Below are 17,711 nucleotides of genomic sequence, written 5' to 3'. Positions count from 1 at the left end.
CCGGGCATCGATCAGCCTCCCATTATATCTGTACCATATGGAGATTCTCCCGGTACAGCTATTGAAAGCTTCACGAACTGTGGTCAAAATAGATGTTAAATAATGTGGGAGCCAGAGGACATCCCTGTCGCACCCAAAGGTGTACAGGGAATGGCTCTGACTCCCGGCCACGTAGTTTTACCCGGGCCCGCTCACCATCATGATCGTGAGCAGAGGGTCAGGTACTCCAAAAGCACGAAGAACAACCCAGAGCCCACGCCTACTGATGGTATCATAGGCCTTGACCAGGTCAATAAAGCAGAGATGTAGGTCTTGTTGGAATTCCCTACACCACTGCTGTAGCAGACGGAGAGAAAATATGGCATCTGTGCAGGACCGCCCTTTCCTGAAACCGCATCTACACACACACGTGTACACACACATATACACACACATATACACACACACACTCATCTACACACACACGTTTACACACACACACATATACATACACACACACGTGTACACACACACACATACACACACTCATCTACATACACACACGTGTACACACACTCATCTACATACACACATAAACGTGTACACATACACTCATCCACATACACACACACACGTGTACACACACACACTCATCTACATACACACACGTGTACACACACGCATATATACAACAACCGCCATTCGCCACTAAGTGGCGGTGACGTCACCACGACGCTTGTGCCAGGCCATGTGCACCTTGAGGTCACGGGGCAGACCCAGGTGCCACGGGTCGACTGACTGAGATGACTGGCTGGTGCACCACCTGTGCCCCCTACTGTGCCAACCTGCTGTGCTTTAGCCACTCCTCTGTCGGGAGCTGGACCGGAACTGCCTGGATCTTTGTGGCATTCAGGAGGTCCGGTGGACCGGTTCTGGCTCCTGCCACCATGAGGGGTGGACAGTCCTCTACTCGGGGCAGCAGACTGCTAAACAACAGGGTGTGGCTCTTCTTTTGAACAAAAGAATGAAGGGGGCGTGGGAGCGTGGCGGTGAGGTGTGGGAAGCTGTAAGCCCCAGGCTACTTTGGGCTCGCCTTCCCATCAACCGGAGGCGAGGAGTGGTGGTCGTGGTTACTTATGCCCCCACTGAAGACGAACATCCGTGGAGGGATGCAGGCAAAGCCGATGAGTCAGATGCCTTCTATGACCTCCTGTCACTGGTGCTGGCTAAAGTGGCCCCTCGGGATAGAGTCATCTTGTTGGATGACTTCAATGCCCGAGTTGGTCATGATGCCAGCACCTGGTCTGGAGTGATTGGAGGGCATGGGCCAGATCAGCTCAATAACAACGGTAGGAGGCTGCTAGATTTTTGTGCAGCCCATGGGCTTGTAATTACCATCACGCTGTTCCGTCATCAGCACATCCACACAAAATCATGGATGCAAGCCGGGTCCAAGCAAGAACATTTGCTGGACTACATAGTGACGGACCAGCGGATGCGAGCCTATGTCCTTGACACCAGGACCTACCGTGGAGCTGATCTGCCCTCCGACCATCGACTAGTCATTTGTAAGATGAGCCTGCCATTCTTCCACTCTGGTGGTGGGTGTACACCCAGGACCCTATTCCAACCTAAAGTGGCCTAGTCTCAGTTGTCTGATGAAAGTTGCAAGCGAGAATTTCATCATCGCTCACGGCTGGGATTGGCATCGTCCCCGACTCCTGATGTCGAGGGGAAATGGGCGAGGTTTAGGAATGTGACTCATGCAGCTGCAATGGCTGCTTTGGGTACGCGGTCCAGACCTCCCCAGAGACCCTGGCTGATAGAGGAGGTGTTCAGGATAGTTGAGAAAAAGCGACAGGCCCACTGTAATCGGCTACAGAATCCCACGTCAGAGAATGAGGAGGCTTACTGCAGCCTTCGCTCGGAGGTTCTGAGAGCCGTGGGTCTGCCCCGTGACCTCCTGCCAGCGGGCGTTCGACACTTTACGTGGCCTCAATGTGCACATGGCCTGGCACAAGCGTCGTGGTGACATCACCGCCACTTAGTGGCGAATGGCGGTTGTTGTTGTTGTGTAGGTGTGTGTAGGTGTGTGTAGGTGTGTAAAAGTGTAGGTGTGTCTGTGAGTGTAGGTGTGTGTGTGTGTGTGTAGCTGTGTGTGTGTGTAGGTGTGTCTGTGTGTGTGTAGCTGTGTGTAGGTGTGTGTGTGTAGCTGTGTGTGTGTGTGTAGGTGTGTGTGTATAGCTGTGTGTAGGTGTGTGTAGGTGTGTGTGTAGCTGTGTGTAGGTGTGTGTGTAGGTGTGTATGTAGGTGTGTCTGTGTGTGTGTAGCTGTGTGTAGGTGTGTGTGTAGGTGTGTGTGTAGCTGTGTGTAGGTGTGTGTGTAGGTGTGTGTGTAGCTGTGTCTGTGTGTGTGTAGGTGTGTGTGTAGGTGTGTGTAGCTGTCTGTGTGTGTGTACCTGTGTGTAGCTGTGTGTGCAGCTGTGTGTAGCTGTGTGTAGGTGTGTGTGTGTAGCTGTGTGTAGGTGTGTGTAGGTGTGTGTGTAGCTGTGTGTAGGTGTGTGTGTAGGTGTGTGTAGCTGTGTCTGTGTGTGTGTAGCTGTGTGTAGCTGTGTGTAGCTGTGTGTGTGTAGCTGTGTGTAGCTGTGTGTGTGTGTAGGTGTGTGTGTAGGTGTGTGTAGCTGTGTCTGTGTGTGTGTAGGTGTGTGTAGGTGTGTGTGTAGCTGTGTGTAGCTGTGTGTAGGTGTGTGTAGGTGTGTGTAGCTGTGTGTGTAGCTGTGTGTAGGTATGTGTAGCTGTGCCTGTGTGTGTAGCTGTGTGTAGCTGTGTGTGTGTAGCTGTGTGTAGGTGTGTGTGTAGCTGTGTCTGTGTGTGTGTAGGTGTGTGTAGCTGTGTGTAGGTGTGTGTGTGTAGCTGTGTGTAGCTGTGTGTGTAGGTGTGTGTAGGTGTGTGTGTAGGTGTGTGTAGGTGTGTGTGTAGCTGTGTGTAGTTGTGTGTAGCTGTGTCTGTGTGTAGGTGTGTGTGTGTGTAGCTGTGTCTGTGTGTGTAGGTGTGTGTGTAGCTGTGTGTAGCTGTGTGTGTGTAGCTGTGTGTGTGTGTGTAGCTGTGTGTGTCTGTGTAGCTATGTGTGTGTGTAGGTGTGTGTGTAGCTGTGTGTGTGTAGCTGTGTGTAGCTGTGTGTGTAGGTGTGTGTAGGTGTGTGTGTAGGTGTGTGTAGGTGTGTGTGTAGCTGTGTGTAGCTGTGTGTAGGTGTGTGTAGCTGTGTCTGTGTGTAGGTGCGTGTGTGTGTAGCTGTGTCTGTGTGTGTAGGTGTGTGTGTGTAGCTGTGTGTAGCTGTGTGTGTGTGTAGCTGTGTGTGTGTGTAGCTGTGTGTGTGGGTAGCTGTGTGTGTGTAGCTGTGTGTAGCTGTCTGTGTGTGTGTAGCTGTGTGTAGCTGTGTGTGTGTGTAGCTGTGTGTGTGTGTAGCTGTGTGTGTGTGTAGGTGTGTGTGTAGGTGTGTGTGTGTAGCTGTGTGTGTGTGTAGCTGTGTGTAGCTGTGTGTGTGTGTAGCTGTGTGTGTGTGTAGCTGTGTGTGTGTAGGTGTGTGTGTGTAGCTGTGTGTGTGTGTAGCTGTGTGTAGCTGTGTGTGTGTGTAGCTGTGTGTGTGTGTAGCTGTGTGTGTGTGTAGCTGTGTGTGTAGCTGTCTGTGTGTAGCTGTGTGTGTAGCTGTGTGTGTAGCTGTCTGTGTGTGTAGCTGTGTGTGTGTGTAGGTGTGTGTGTGTAGGTGTGTGTGTGTAGGTGTGTGTGTGTAGGTGTGTGTGTGTAGCCGTGTGTGTGTGTAGCTGTGTGTGTAGCTGTGTGTGTGTAGCTGTGTGTGTAGCTGTGTGTGTGTGTGTAGCTGTGTGTGTGTAGCTGTGTGTGTGTAGCTGTGTGTAGCTGTGTGTGTGTAGGTGTGTGTGTAGCTGTGTGTGTGTAGGTGTGTGTGTGTAGCTGTCTGTGTGTGTAGGTGTGTGTGTGTAGGTGTGTGTGTAGCTGTGTGTAGCTGTGTGTGTGTAGCTGTGTGTGTGTAGGTGTGTGTGTAGCTGTGTGTGTGTAGGTGTGTGTGTGTAGCTGTCTGTGTGTGTAGGTGTGTGTGTGTAGCTGTGTGTAGCTGTGTGTGTGTAGGTGTGTGTGTAGCTGTGTGTGTGTGCTCACTGGGGCAGGCCGGGCAGCAGGCGAGCTGCGTGGGGCGCTCGCAGAGCAGCGGAGGACACGAGGGGGTGACGCAGCTCACAGAGCCAGCCTGGGGACACAACAACCACCACAACAACCACTACAACAACCACTACAACAACAAACACCACAACAACAACAACAACCACCACAACTACAACCACCACCACTACAACAACAAACACCACAACAACAACCATCACAACAACAACAACCACCACAACCACAACCACCACCACTACAACAACAAACACCACAACAACAACAACCACCACAACCACAACTACAACCACCACCACAACTACAACCACCACCACTACAACAACAACCACCACTACAACAACCACCACCACTACAACCACCACCACCACAACAACCACCACCACTACAACCACCACCACTACAACAACAACCACCACTACAACAACAACCACCACTACAACAACCACCACCACTACAACCACCACCACCACAACAACCATCACCACTACAACAACCACCACTACAACAACAAACACCACAACAACCACCACAACCACAACAACCACCATCACAATCACAACAACAAACACCACAACAACCACCACCACCACAACCACAACAACCGCCACTACAACAACAACCAACACTACAACAACAACCACCACCACTACAACAACCACCACCACCACAACCACCACAACAACAACAACCACCACCACTACAATAACAATCACCACCATTACAACACCAACAACCACCACCACTACAATAACCACCACTACAACAACAATAACCACCACTACAACAACAACCACCACCACTACAACAACCACCACTACAACAAGCACCACTACAACAACAACCACTACAAAAAACACCATTACCACAACAACCACCACCACCACTACAACCACCACCACTACAACAACAACCACCACTACAACAACAACCACCACTACAACAACCACCACCACTACAACCACCACCACCACAACAACCACCACCACTACAACAACCACCACTACAACAATAAACACCACAACAACCACCACAACCACAACAACCACCATCACAATCACAACAACAAACACCACAACAACCACCACCACCACAACCACAACAACCGCCACTACAACAACAACCAACACTACAACAACAACCACCACCACTACAACAACCACCACCACCACCACAACCACCACAACAACAACAACCACCACTACTACAATAACAATCACCACCATTACAACACCAACAACCACCACCACTACAATAACCACCACTACAACAACAATAACCAGCACTACAACAACAACCACCACCACTACAACAACCACCACTACAACAAGCACCACTACAACAACAACCACTACAAAAAACACCATTACCACAACAACCACCACCACCACTACAACCACCACCACTACAACAACAACCACCACTACAACAACAACCACCACTACAACAACCACCACCACTACAACCACCACCACCACAACAACCACCACTACAACAACCACCACTACTACTACAACCACCACAACCACCACAACAACAACCACCACCACTACAACAACAACAACCACCACCACTACAACAACCACCACCACTACAACAACCACCACTACAACAACAACCACCACCACTACAACAACCACCACCACTACAAAAACCACCACCACTACAACAACCACCAGCACTACAACAACAACAACAACCATCACTACAACAACAACAACCACTACCACCACAACAAACACCACAACAACCACCTGAGGACACACAACAACCACCACCATCACAACAACCACCACCACAACAACAACCACCACCACCACAACAACAACCACCACCACTACAACAACAGCAAACACCACAACAACCACCATGGTGGGAATGGTGGTGGTGATGATGGTGATGGTAGTGATGGTGATGGTGGTGATGGTGACGATGGTGGTGATGGTGGCGATGGTGATGGTGGTGATGGTACTCACAAAGTACACACAGATGGTGGTGATGGTGATAGTAATGGTGGTGATGGTGATGGTGTGATGGTGGTGACGGTGGTGATGGTGATGGTGGTGATGGTGGTGATGGTGGTGGTGGTGATGATGGTGATGATGATGATGGTGGTGGTGATGGTGGTGGTGATGGTGATGATGATGGTTATGATCATGATGATGGTGATGATGATGATGGTGGTGGTGATGGTGGTGATGGTGGTGATGATGATGATGGTGATGATGGGGATGATGATGGTGGTGATGATGGTGATGATGGTGGTGATGGTGGTGATGGTGGTGGTGATGGTGATGATGATGGTTATGATCATGATGATGGTGATGATGATGGTGATGGTGGTGATGATGATGATGGTGATGATGATGGTGATGATGGTGATGGTGGTGATGGTGGTGATGGTGGTGGTGATGATGGTGATGATGATGGTGATGGTGGTGGTGATGGTGGTGGTGATGGTGGTGGTGATGGTGGTGGTGATGGTGATGATGGTTATGATCATGATGATGGTGATGATGATGGTGATGATGGTGATGATGGTGATGGTGGTGATGATGATGGTGGTGATGATGATGATGGTGGTGATGATGGTGATGATGGTGATGGTACTCACAGAGCACACACAGATGGTGCAGTTCTTGGGGTCATTGTAGAAAACCTCCTCCTCATTCCGCACCAGGCCCTCATGGAGACAACCTGACCACCATCACCACCATCACCACCATCAACACCATCAACACCATCATCACCATCACCACCATCATCATCACCACCATCACCACCATCATCATCACCACCATCATCATCATCACCACCATCACCACCATCATCATCATCATCACCCCCATCACCACCATCATCATCACCATCATCACCACCATCACTACCATCACCACCATCACCACCATCATCACCACCATCATCACCACCATCATGACCATCATCATCACCATCATCATCACCATCATCATCATCACCACCATCATCATCATCATCACCACCACCATCACCACCATCATCTACACCATTACCACCATCACCACCATCACCATCACCACCACCATCACCACCATCACCACCATCATCATCATCACCACTATCACCACTATCACCACCACCACCACTATCACCACCATCACCATCATCACCACCACCACCACGATCACCACCACCATCACCACCACCATCACCACCACCACCATCACCACCACCATCACCACCACCACCATCACCACCACCACCAGAGCTCTCAAGGTGTTGCTGGTGCTGCAGTCCAAGTTTGCCCGGCTGTGCGCCTGCCGGCCTCACCGCGGCAGGCGGAGCAGCAGGCGCCCGGCGCCGTCAGTGGGTGGGAGCACGGCGGCGGTGGGCACTCAACCCCAGCGCACGGCTCCCGCACATCCTGGAACGCCACCACCACAACAACAACAACAACCACAACAACAACAACCACAGAGACAAAGATCCCCCGTGTAGTCTCAACAGAATGTAGGGGCAAGCGCTGTGAGTGAGCAGCGCCTATACACAGACAAAGCTTACCCCTATAGCCTCTAACAGACTGTAGGGGCAAGTGCTGTGAGTAGCGAGTAGCAGCAGCACCTATACACAGACAAAGCTTACCCCTATAGCCTCTAACAGACTGTAGGGGCAAGTGCTGTGAGTAGCGAGTAGCAGCAGCGCCTATACACAGACAAAGCTTACCCCTATAGCCTCTAACAGACTGTAGGGGCAAGTGCTGTTAGCGAGTAGCAGCACCTATGAAGGCTACCGACACTGTGGCACACGAGTGGGTGGGTGGCCAGCAACCACGCCCGGCCGCCTTTGTCTCCCCAGTGGCGATGTTCGCTACACACCGCACCAGGTACTCATTTAAGGCCGAGTTGACCCAGGGGAGGCCCAGCACCGGTTCAGATAATGGTCACCGGCGGTGTTGGCGGTGGCGCTAAGCGCTGCACCGCCGCTCTCCCGGGACCGGCGCCAGGCCGGCCGACAACCACCGCCAGCCAGGGACGTGCCGGCCGGCCGGCCTGCATCACCGCATCGCTCCCTCCGCTCGGCAGGGGCGACCCGGGGGCAGCTGCCGCTGGGGGTGCCCCTGGTCATGGTAGTGATGAAGGTGACGGTGGTAGTGATGATGATGGTAGTGATGGTGATGGTAGTGGTAGTGATGATGGTAGTGATGATGATGATGGTAGTGATGGTGATGATAGTAGTGATGATGATGATGGTGGTAGTGATGATGATGATGATGGTAGTGATGGTGATGATTGTAGTGATGAAGGTGACGGTGGTAGTGTGAATGATGGTAGTGATGATGATGGTAGTGATGGTGATGATGGTAGTGATGATGATGGTAGTGATGATGGTGACGGTGGTAGTGATGATGGTGATGGTGGTGATGATGGTAGTGATGGTGATGATGGTAGTGATGATGATGATGGTTGTGGTGGTGATGATGGTAGTGATGGTGATGATGGTAGTGATGGAGATGATGATGGTGGTGATGGTAGTGATGGTGATGATGGTGGTGATGGTGGTGATGATGATGGTGGTGATGGTGGTGATGATGGTAGTGATGATGGTAGTGATGGTGATGATGATGGTGATGATGATGTTGGTGGTGATGGTGATGATGGTAGTGATGATAATAGTGATGGTATTGATGGTAGTGTTGGTAATGGTTGTGGTGGTGGTGATAATAGTAGTGATGGTGGTGGTGATGGTGATGATGGTAGTGATGGTGATGATGGTAGTGTTGGTAATGGTGGTGGTGGTGTTGGTAATGGTGGTGATGATGATGGTGGTGGTGGTGATGGTGATGATGGTAGTGATGGTAATGATGGTGGTGATGGTGGTGGTGATGGTGATGATGGTGTTGATGTTGGTGGTGATGGTAATGATGGTGGTGATGATGATGATGGTAATGATGTTGGTGGTAGTGGTGGTGATGATGGTGATGATGATGGTAGTGATGGTGATGATGTTGGTGGTGGTGGTGATGGTAATGATGGTAGTGTTGGTAATGATGGTGGTGATGGTGGTGATGGTAATGATGGTAGTGATGGTGATGATGGTAGTGATGGTAATGATGGTGATGGTGGTGATGATGGTGATGATGGTGGTTGTGGTGATGATGGTAGTGTTGGTGGTGATGATGGTAGTGTTGGTGGTGATGATGGTAGTGTTGGTGGTGATGATGGTAGTGTTGGTGGTGATGATGGTGGTGGTGGTGGTGATGATGGTAGTGTTGGTGGTGATGATGGTAGTGTTGGTGGTGATGATGGTTGTGGTGGTGGTGATGATGGTGGTGGTGATGGTAGTGTTGGTGGTGATGATGGTAGTGTTGGTGGTGATGATGGTGGTGGTGGTGAAGATGGTGGTGGTGATGGTGATGATGGTAATGATGGTGGTGGTGGTGGTGATGGTAGTGTTGGTGATGATGGTGGTGGTGGTGGTGATGATGGTAGTGTTGGTGGTGATGATGGTTGTGGTGGTGGTGATGATGGTTGTGGTGGTGGTGATGATGGTAATGATGGTTGTGGTGGTGGTGGTGGTGATGTCCTCCCTGCCCTCACCTGGCACCCCCCGACCTGCGGGCCGAGTCCAGGTGCTCCTCCACAGGCCAAGCTGCCCGCGGGGGCAGCGGCAGCGGCCAGGGACACCGCAGGCCTCAACGCCTCTAGAACGACCCCACAGCCCTCGTCAGCTGGAACCTCGCTGCTGTGTCACTCTACAGCTGCTGTGTCAGCTGCTGTGTCAGTCTACAGCTGCTGTGTCAGCTGCTGTGTCACTCTACAGCTGCTGTGTCACTCTACAGCTGCTGTGTCAGTTGCTGTGTCAGTCTACAGCTGCTGTGTCAGTCTATAGCTGCTGTGTCAGTCTACAGCTGCTGTGTCAGTCTACAGCTGCTCTGTCATTCTACAGCTGCTGTGTCACTCTACAGCTGCTGTGTCAGTCTACAGCTGCTGTGTCAGCTGCTGTGTCTCTCTACAGCTGCTGTGTCACTCTACAGCTGCTGTGTCACTCTACAGCTGCTGTGTCATTTGCTGTGTCAGTCTACAGCTGCTGTGTCACTCTACAGCTGCTGTGTCAGTCTACAGCTGCTGTGTCAGCTGCTGTGTCACTCTACAGCTGCTGTGTCACTCTACAGCTGCTGTGTCACTCTACAGCTGCTGTGTCAGTTGCTGTGTCAGTCTACAGCTGCTGTGTCAGTCTATAGCTGCTGTGTCAGTCTACAGCTGCTGTGTCAGTCTACAGCTGCTCTGTCATTCTACAGCTGCTGTGTCACACTACAGCTGCTGTGTCACTCTACAGCTGCTGTGTCAGTCTACAGCTGCTGTGTCAGCTGCTGTGTCTCTCTACAGCTGCTGTGTCACTCTACAGCTGCTGTGTCACTCTACAGCTGCTGTGTCAGTTGCTGTGTCAGTCTACAGCTGCTGTGTCACTCTACAGCTGCTGTGTCAGTCTACAGCTGCTGTGTCAGCTGCTGTGTCACTCTACAGCTGCTGTGTCACTCTACAGCTGCTGTGTCAGTCTACAGCTGCTGTGTCATTCTACAGATGCTGTGTCACTCTACAGCTGCTATGTCAGCTGCTGTGTCAGTCTACAGCTGCTGTGTCACTCTACAGCTGCTGTGTCAGTCTACAGCTGCTGTGTCACTCTACAGCTGCTGTGTCAGTCTACGGCTGCTGTGTCAGTCTACAGCTGCTGTGTCAGTCTACAGCTGCTGTGTCAGTCTACAGCTGCTGTGTCAGTCAACAGCTGCTGTGTCAGTCTACAGCTGTTGTGTCACACTACAGCTGCTGTGTCAGTCTACAGCTGCTGTGTCAGTCTACAGCTGCTGTGTCACTCTACAGCTGCTGTGTCACTCTCCAGCTGCTGTGTCAGCTGCTGTGTCAGTCTACAGCTGCTGTGTCAGTCTACAGCTGCTATGTCAGTCTACAGCTGTTGTGTCAGTCTACAGCTGCTGTGTCAGTCTACAGCTGCTGTCAGTTGCTTTGTCAGTCTACAGCTGATGTGTCAGTCTACGGCTGCTGTGTCAGCTGCTGTGTCAGTCTACAGCTGCTGTGTCAGTCTACAGCTGCTGTGTCAGTCTACAGCTGCTGTGTCACTCTACAGCTGCTGTGTCAGTTGCTTTGTCAGTCTACAGCTGCTGTGTCAGTCTACAGCTGCTGTGTCAGCTGCTGTGTCAGTCTACAGCTGCTGTGTCAGTCTACAGCTGCTGTGTCAGTCTACAGCTGCTGTGTCAGCTGCTGTGTCACTCTACAGCTGCTGTGTCACTCTACAGCGGCTGTGTCACTCTACAGCTGCTGTGTCAGTTGCTGTGTCAGTCTACAGCTGCTGTGTCAGTCTATAGCTGCTGTGTCAGTCTACAGCTGCTGTGTCAGTCTACAGCTGCTCTGTCATTCTACAGCTGCTGTGTCACTCTACAGCTGCTGTGTCACTCTACAGCTGCTGTGTCAGTCTACAGCTGCTGTGTCAGCTGCTGTGTCAGTCTACAGCTGCTGTGTCACTCTACAGCTGCTGTGTCACTCTACAGCTGCTGTGTCACTCTACAGCTGCTGTGTCAGCTGCTGTGTCTCTCTACAGCTGCTGTGTCACTCTACAGCTGCTGTCTCACTCTACAGCTGCTGTGTCAGTTGCTGTGTCAGTCTACAGCTGCTGTGTCACTCTACAGCTGCTGTGTCAGTCTACAGCTGCTGTGTCAGCTGCTGTGTCACTCTACAGCTGCTGTGTCAGTCTACAGCTGCTGTGTCAGTCTACAGCTGCTGTGTCATTCTACAGCTGCTGTGTCACTCTACAGCTGCTGTGTCAGCTGCTGTGTCAGTCTACAGCTGCTGTGTCAGTCTACAGCTGCTGTGTCACTCTACAGCTGCTGTGTCAGTCTACGGCTGCTGTGTCAGTCTACAGCTGCTGTGTCAGTCTACAGCTGCTGTGTCACTCTACAGCTGCTGTGTCAGTCTACAGCTGCTGTGTCAGTCTACAGCTGTTGTGTCACTCTACAGCTGCTGTGTCAGTCTACAGCTGCTGTGTCACTCTACAGCTGCTGTGTCACTCCCCAGCTGCTGTGTCAGCTGCTGTGTCAGTCTACAGCTGCTGTGTCAGTCTACAGCTGTTGTGTCAGTCTACAGCTGCTGTGTCAGTCTACAGCTGCTGTGTCAGTTGCTTTGTCAGTCTACAGCTGCTGTGTCAGTCTACAGCTGCTGTGTCAGTCTACAGCTGCTCTGTCATTCTACAGCTGCTGTGTCACTCTACAGCTGCTGTGTCAGTCTACAGCTGCTGTGTCAGCTGCTGTGTCTCTCTACAGCTGCTGTGTCACTCTACAGCTGCTGTGTCACTCTACAGCTGCTGTGTCATTTGCTGTGTCAGTCTACAGCTGCTGTGTCACTCTACAGCTGCTGTGTCAGTCTACAGCTGCTGTGTCAGCTGCTGTGTCACTCTACAGCTGCTGTGTCACTCTACAGCTGCTGTGTCACTCTACAGCTGCTGTGTCAGTTGCTGTGTCAGTCTACAGCTGCTGTGTCAGTCTATAGCTGCTGTGTCAGTCTACAGCTGCTGTGTCAGTCTACAGCTGCTCTGTCATTCTACAGCTGCTGTGTCACACTACAGCTGCTGTGTCACTCTACAGCTGCTGTGTCAGTCTACAGCTGCTGTGTCAGCTGCTGTGTCTCTCTACAGCTGCTGTGTCACTCTACAGCTGCTGTGTCACTCTACAGCTGCTGTGTCAGTTGCTGTGTCAGTCTACAGCTGCTGTGTCACTCTACAGCTGCTGTGTCAGTCTACAGCTGCTGTGTCAGCTGCTGTGTCACTCTACAGCTGCTGTGTCACTCTACAGCTGCTGTGTCAGTCTACAGCTGCTGTGTCATTCTACAGATGCTGTGTCACTCTACAGCTGCTATGTCAGCTGCTGTGTCAGTCTACAGCTGCTGTGTCACTCTACAGCTGCTGTGTCAGTCTACAGCTGCTGTGTCACTCTACAGCTGCTGTGTCAGTCTATGGCTGCTGTGTCAGTCTACAGCTGCTGTGTCAGTCTACAGCTGCTGTGTCAGTCTACAGCTGCTGTGTCAGTCAACAGCTGCTGTGTCAGTCTACAGCTGTTGTGTCACACTACAGCTGCTGTGTCAGTCTACAGCTGCTGTGTCAGTCTACAGCTGCTGTGTCACTCTACAGCTGCTGTGTCACTCTCCAGCTGCTGTGTCAGCTGCTGTGTCAGTCTACAGCTGCTGTGTCAGTCTACAGCTGCTATGTCAGTCTACAGCTGTTGTGTCAGTCTACAGCTGCTGTGTCAGTCTACAGCTGCTGTCAGTTGCTTTGTCAGTCTACAGCTGATGTGTCAGTCTACGGCTGCTGTGTCAGCTGCTGTGTCAGTCTACAGCTGCTGTGTCAGTCTACAGCTGCTGTGTCAGTCTACAGCTGCTGTGTCACTCTACAGCTGCTGTGTCAGTTGCTTTGTCAGTCTACAGCTGCTGTGTCAGTCTACAGCTGCTGTGTCAGCTGCTGTGTCAGTCTACAGCTGCTGTGTCAGTCTACAGCTGCTGTGTCAGTCTACAGCTGCTGTGTCAGCTGCTGTGTCACTCTACAGCTGCTGTGTCACTCTACAGCGGCTGTGTCACTCTACAGCTGCTGTGTCAGTTGCTGTGTCAGTCTACAGCTGCTGTGTCAGTCTATAGCTGCTGTGTCAGTCTACAGCTGCTGTGTCAGTCTACAGCTGCTCTGTCATTCTACAGCTGCTGTGTCACTCTACAGCTGCTGTGTCACTCTACAGCTGCTGTGTCAGTCTACAGCTGCTGTGTCAGCTGCTGTGTCAGTCTACAGCTGCTGTGTCACTCTACAGCTGCTGTGTCACTCTACAGCTGCTGTGTCACTCTACAGCTGCTGTGTCAGCTGCTGTGTCTCTCTACAGCTGCTGTGTCACTCTACAGCTGCTGTCTCACTCTACAGCTGCTGTGTCAGTTGCTGTGTCAGTCTACAGCTGCTGTGTCACTCTACAGCTGCTGTGTCAGTCTACAGCTGCTGTGTCAGCTGCTGTGTCACTCTACAGCTGCTGTGTCAGTCTACAGCTGCTGTGTCAGTCTACAGCTGCTGTGTCATTCTACAGCTGCTGTGTCACTCTACAGCTGCTGTGTCAGCTGCTGTGTCAGTCTACAGCTGCTGTGTCAGTCTACAGCTGCTGTGTCACTCTACAGCTGCTGTGTCAGTCTACGGCTGCTGTGTCAGTCTACAGCTGCTGTGTCAGTCTACAGCTGCTGTGTCACTCTACAGCTGCTGTGTCAGTCTACAGCTGCTGTGTCAGTCTACAGCTGTTGTGTCACTCTACAGCTGCTGTGTCAGTCTACAGCTGCTGTGTCACTCTACAGCTGCTGTGTCACTCCCCAGCTGCTGTGTCAGCTGCTGTGTCAGTCTACAGCTGCTGTGTCAGTCTACAGCTGTTGTGTCAGTCTACAGCTGCTGTGTCAGTCTACAGCTGCTGTGTCAGTTGCTTTGTCAGTCTACAGCTGCTGTGTCAGTCTACAGCTGCTGTGTCAGTCTACAGCTGCTGTGTCAGTCTATAGCTGCTGTGTCAGCTGCTGTGTCACTCTACAGCTGCTGTGTCACTCTACAGCTGCTGTGTCACTCTACAGCTGCTGTGTCAGTTGCTGTGTCAGTCTACAGCTGCTGTGTCAGTCTATAGCTGCTGTGTCAGTCTACAGCTGCTGTGTCAGTCTACAGCTGCTCTGTCATTCTACAGCTGCTGTGTCACTCTACAGCTGCTGTGTCAGTTTACAGCTACTGTGTCTCTCTACAGCTGCTGTGTCACTCTACAGCTGCTGTGTCACTCTACAGCTGCTGTGTCAGTTGCTGTGTCAGTCTACAGCTGCTGTGTCACTCTACAGCTGCTGTGTCAGTCTACAGCTGCTGTGTCAGCTGCTGTGTCACTCTACAGCTGCTGTGTCACTCTACAGCTGCTGTGTCAGTCTACAGCTGCTGTGTCAGTCTACAGCTGCTGTGTCAGCTGCTGTGTCAGTCTACAGCTGCTGTGTCACTCTACAGCTGCTGTGTCAGTCTACAGCTGCTGTGTCACTCTACAGCTGCTGTGTCAGTCTACGGCTGCTGTGTCAGTCTACAGCTGCTGTGTCAGTCTACAGCTGCTGTGTCAGTCTACAGCTGCTGTGTCAGTCTACAGCTGTTGTGTCACTCTACAGCTGCTGTGTCAGTCTACAGCTGCTTTTTCACTCTACAGCTGCTGTGTCACTCTCCAGCTGCTGTGTCAGCTGCTGTGTCAGTCTACAGCTGCTGTGTCAGTCTACAGCTGCTGTGTCAGTCTACAGCTGTTGTGTCAGTCTACAGCTGCTGTGTCAGTCTACAGCTGCTGTGTCAGTTGCTTTGTCAGTCTACAGCTGCTGTGTCAGTCTACGGCTGCTGTGTCAGTCTACAGCTGCTGTGTCAGCTGCTGTGTCAGTCTACAGCTGCTGTGTCAGTCTACAGCTGCTGTGTCAGTCTACAGCTGCTGTGTCAGTCTACAGCTGCTGTGTCAGCTGCTGTGTCAGTCTACAGCTGCTGTGTCAGTCTACAGCTGCTGTGTCAGCTGCTGTGTCAGTCTACGGCTGCTGTGTCAGTCTACAGCTGCTCTGTCAGTCTACAGCTGCTGTGTCAGTCTACAGCTGCTGTGTCGGTTGCTGTGTCAGTCTACAGCTGCTGTGTCAGTCTACAGCTGCTGTGTCAGCTGCTGTGTCAGTCTACAGCTGCTGTGTCAGTCTACAGCTGCTGTGTCAGTCTACAGCTGCTGTGTCAGTTGCTGTGTCAGTCTACAGCTGCTGTGTCACTCTACAGCTGCTGTGTCAGCTGCTGTGTCAGTCTACAGCTGCTGTGTCAGTCTACAGCTGCTGTGTCAGTCTACAGCTGCTGTGTCAGTCTACAGCTGCTGTGTCAGTCTACAGCTGCTGTGTCAGTCTACAGCTGCTGTGTCAGTCTACGGCTGCTGTGTCAGTCTACAGCTGCTGTGTCAGTCTACAGCTGCTGTGTCAGTCTACAGCTGCTGTGTCAGTCTACAGCTGCTGTGTCAGCTGCTGTGTCAGTCTACAGCTGCTGTGTCAGTCTACAGCTGCTGTGTCAGCTGCTGTGTCAGTCTACGGCTGCTGTGTCAGTCTACAGCTGCTCTGTCAGTCTACAGCTGCTGTGTCAGTCTACAGCTGCTGTGTCGGTTGCTGTGTCATTCTACAGCTGCTGTGTCAGTCTACAGCTGCTGTGTCAGCTGCTGTGTCAGTCTACAGCTGCTGTGTCAGTCTACAGCTGCTGTGTCAGTCTACAGCTGCTGTGTCAGTTGCTGTGTCAGTCTACAGCTGCTGTGTCACTCTACAGCTGCTGTGTCAGCTGCTGTGTCAGTCTACAGCTGCTGTGTCAGTCTACAGCTGCTGTGTCAGTCTACAGCTGCTGTGTCAGTCTACAGCTGCTGTGTCAGCTGCTGTGTCAGTCTACAGCTGCTGTGTCAGTCTACAGCTGCTGTGTCAGTCTACAGCTGCTGTGTCAGTTGCTGTGTCAGTCTACAGCTGCTGTGTCAGTCTACAGCTGCTGTGTCAGCTGCTGTGTCAGTCTACAGCTGCTGTGTCAGTCTACAGCTGCTGTGTCAGTCTACAGCTGCTGTGTCAGCTGCTGTGTCAGTCTACAGCTGCTGTGCCAGTCTACAGCTGCTGTGTCAGTCTACAGCTGCTGTGTCAGTTGCTGTGTCAGTCTACAGCTGCTGTGTCAGTCTACAGCTGCTGTGTCAGCTGCTGTGTCAGTCTACAGCTGCTGTGTCAGTCTACAGCTGCTGTGTCAGTCTACAGCTGCTGTGTCAGCTGCTGTGTCAGTCTACAGCTGCTGTGTCAGTCTACAGCTGCTGTGTCAGTCTGGGGTTGCTGTGTCAGTCTACAGTTGCTGTGTCAGCTGCTGTGCCAGTCTGGGGGGGTGGGGGGGCTGCTACAGCTGCGATGGTTGTTGTGCTTGTAGTGGTGGTTGTGGCTGTTGTTGTGGCTGTTGTTGTGGTAGTTATGTTGTTGTGGCTGTTGTTGTGGTTGTTGTGCTTGTAGTGGTGGTTGTGGCTGTTGTTGTGGCTGTTGTTGTGGTAGTTGTGTTGTTGTGGCTGTTGTTGTGGTTGTTGTGCTTGTAGTGGTGGTTGTGGCTGTTGTTGTGGCTGTTGTTGTGGTAGTTGTGGTTGTTGTGGCTGTTGTTGTGGTAGTTGTGGTTGTTGTGGCTGTTGTTGTGGTAGTTGTGGTTGTTATGGCTGTTGTTGTGGTGGTTGTGGTTTTTGTGGCTGTTGTTGTGGTTGTTGTGGCTGTTGTTGTCGCTGTTGTTGTGGTTGTTGTGGCTGTTGTTGTGGTAGTTGTGGTTGTTGTGGCTGTTGTTGTGGTAGTTGTGGTTGTTGTGGCTGTTGTTGTGGTGGTTGTGGTTGTGGCTGTTCTTGTGGCTGTTGTTGTGGCTGTTGTTGTGGCTGTTGTTGTGGTTGTTGTCGCTGTTGTTGTGGTTGTTGTGGCTGTTGTTGTGGTGGCTGTGGTTGTTGTGGCTGTTGTGGCTGTTGTTGTGGTG

General features: G+C 51.7%; 1 protein-coding gene across 1 annotated transcript in view; it reads right to left on the bottom strand.

Annotated features, from left to right (window-relative positions):
- Positions 1–17,711, bottom strand: part of LOC142908337 (uncharacterized) — an 88,631-nt gene that overhangs the window by 25,901 nt on the left and 45,019 nt on the right. Inside the window, exons 12-15 of the mRNA XM_076058894.1 lie at positions 9,746–9,849; positions 7,479–7,572; positions 6,784–6,866; positions 4,152–4,239 (exon numbers count right to left, since the gene is read on the bottom strand). Of these exons, the coding sequence (XP_075915009.1) occupies positions 4,152–4,239; positions 6,784–6,866; positions 7,479–7,572; positions 9,746–9,849 (369 nt within the window). The remainder of the gene's footprint in view (positions 1–4,151; positions 4,240–6,783; positions 6,867–7,478; positions 7,573–9,745; positions 9,850–17,711) is intronic.

The sequence above is a fragment of the Petromyzon marinus genome (assembly GCF_048934315.1).
Source record: "Petromyzon marinus isolate PM22_M1 ecotype Great Lakes invasive population chromosome 80 unlocalized genomic scaffold, UKy_Petmar_22M1.pri1.0 chr80_unloc.2, whole genome shotgun sequence".
Lineage (NCBI taxonomy): Eukaryota > Metazoa > Chordata > Hyperoartia > Petromyzontiformes > Petromyzontidae > Petromyzon > Petromyzon marinus.
The sequence above is the reverse complement of the archived record's forward strand: the minus strand, read 5'-3'. Positions and strand labels throughout refer to the sequence as shown.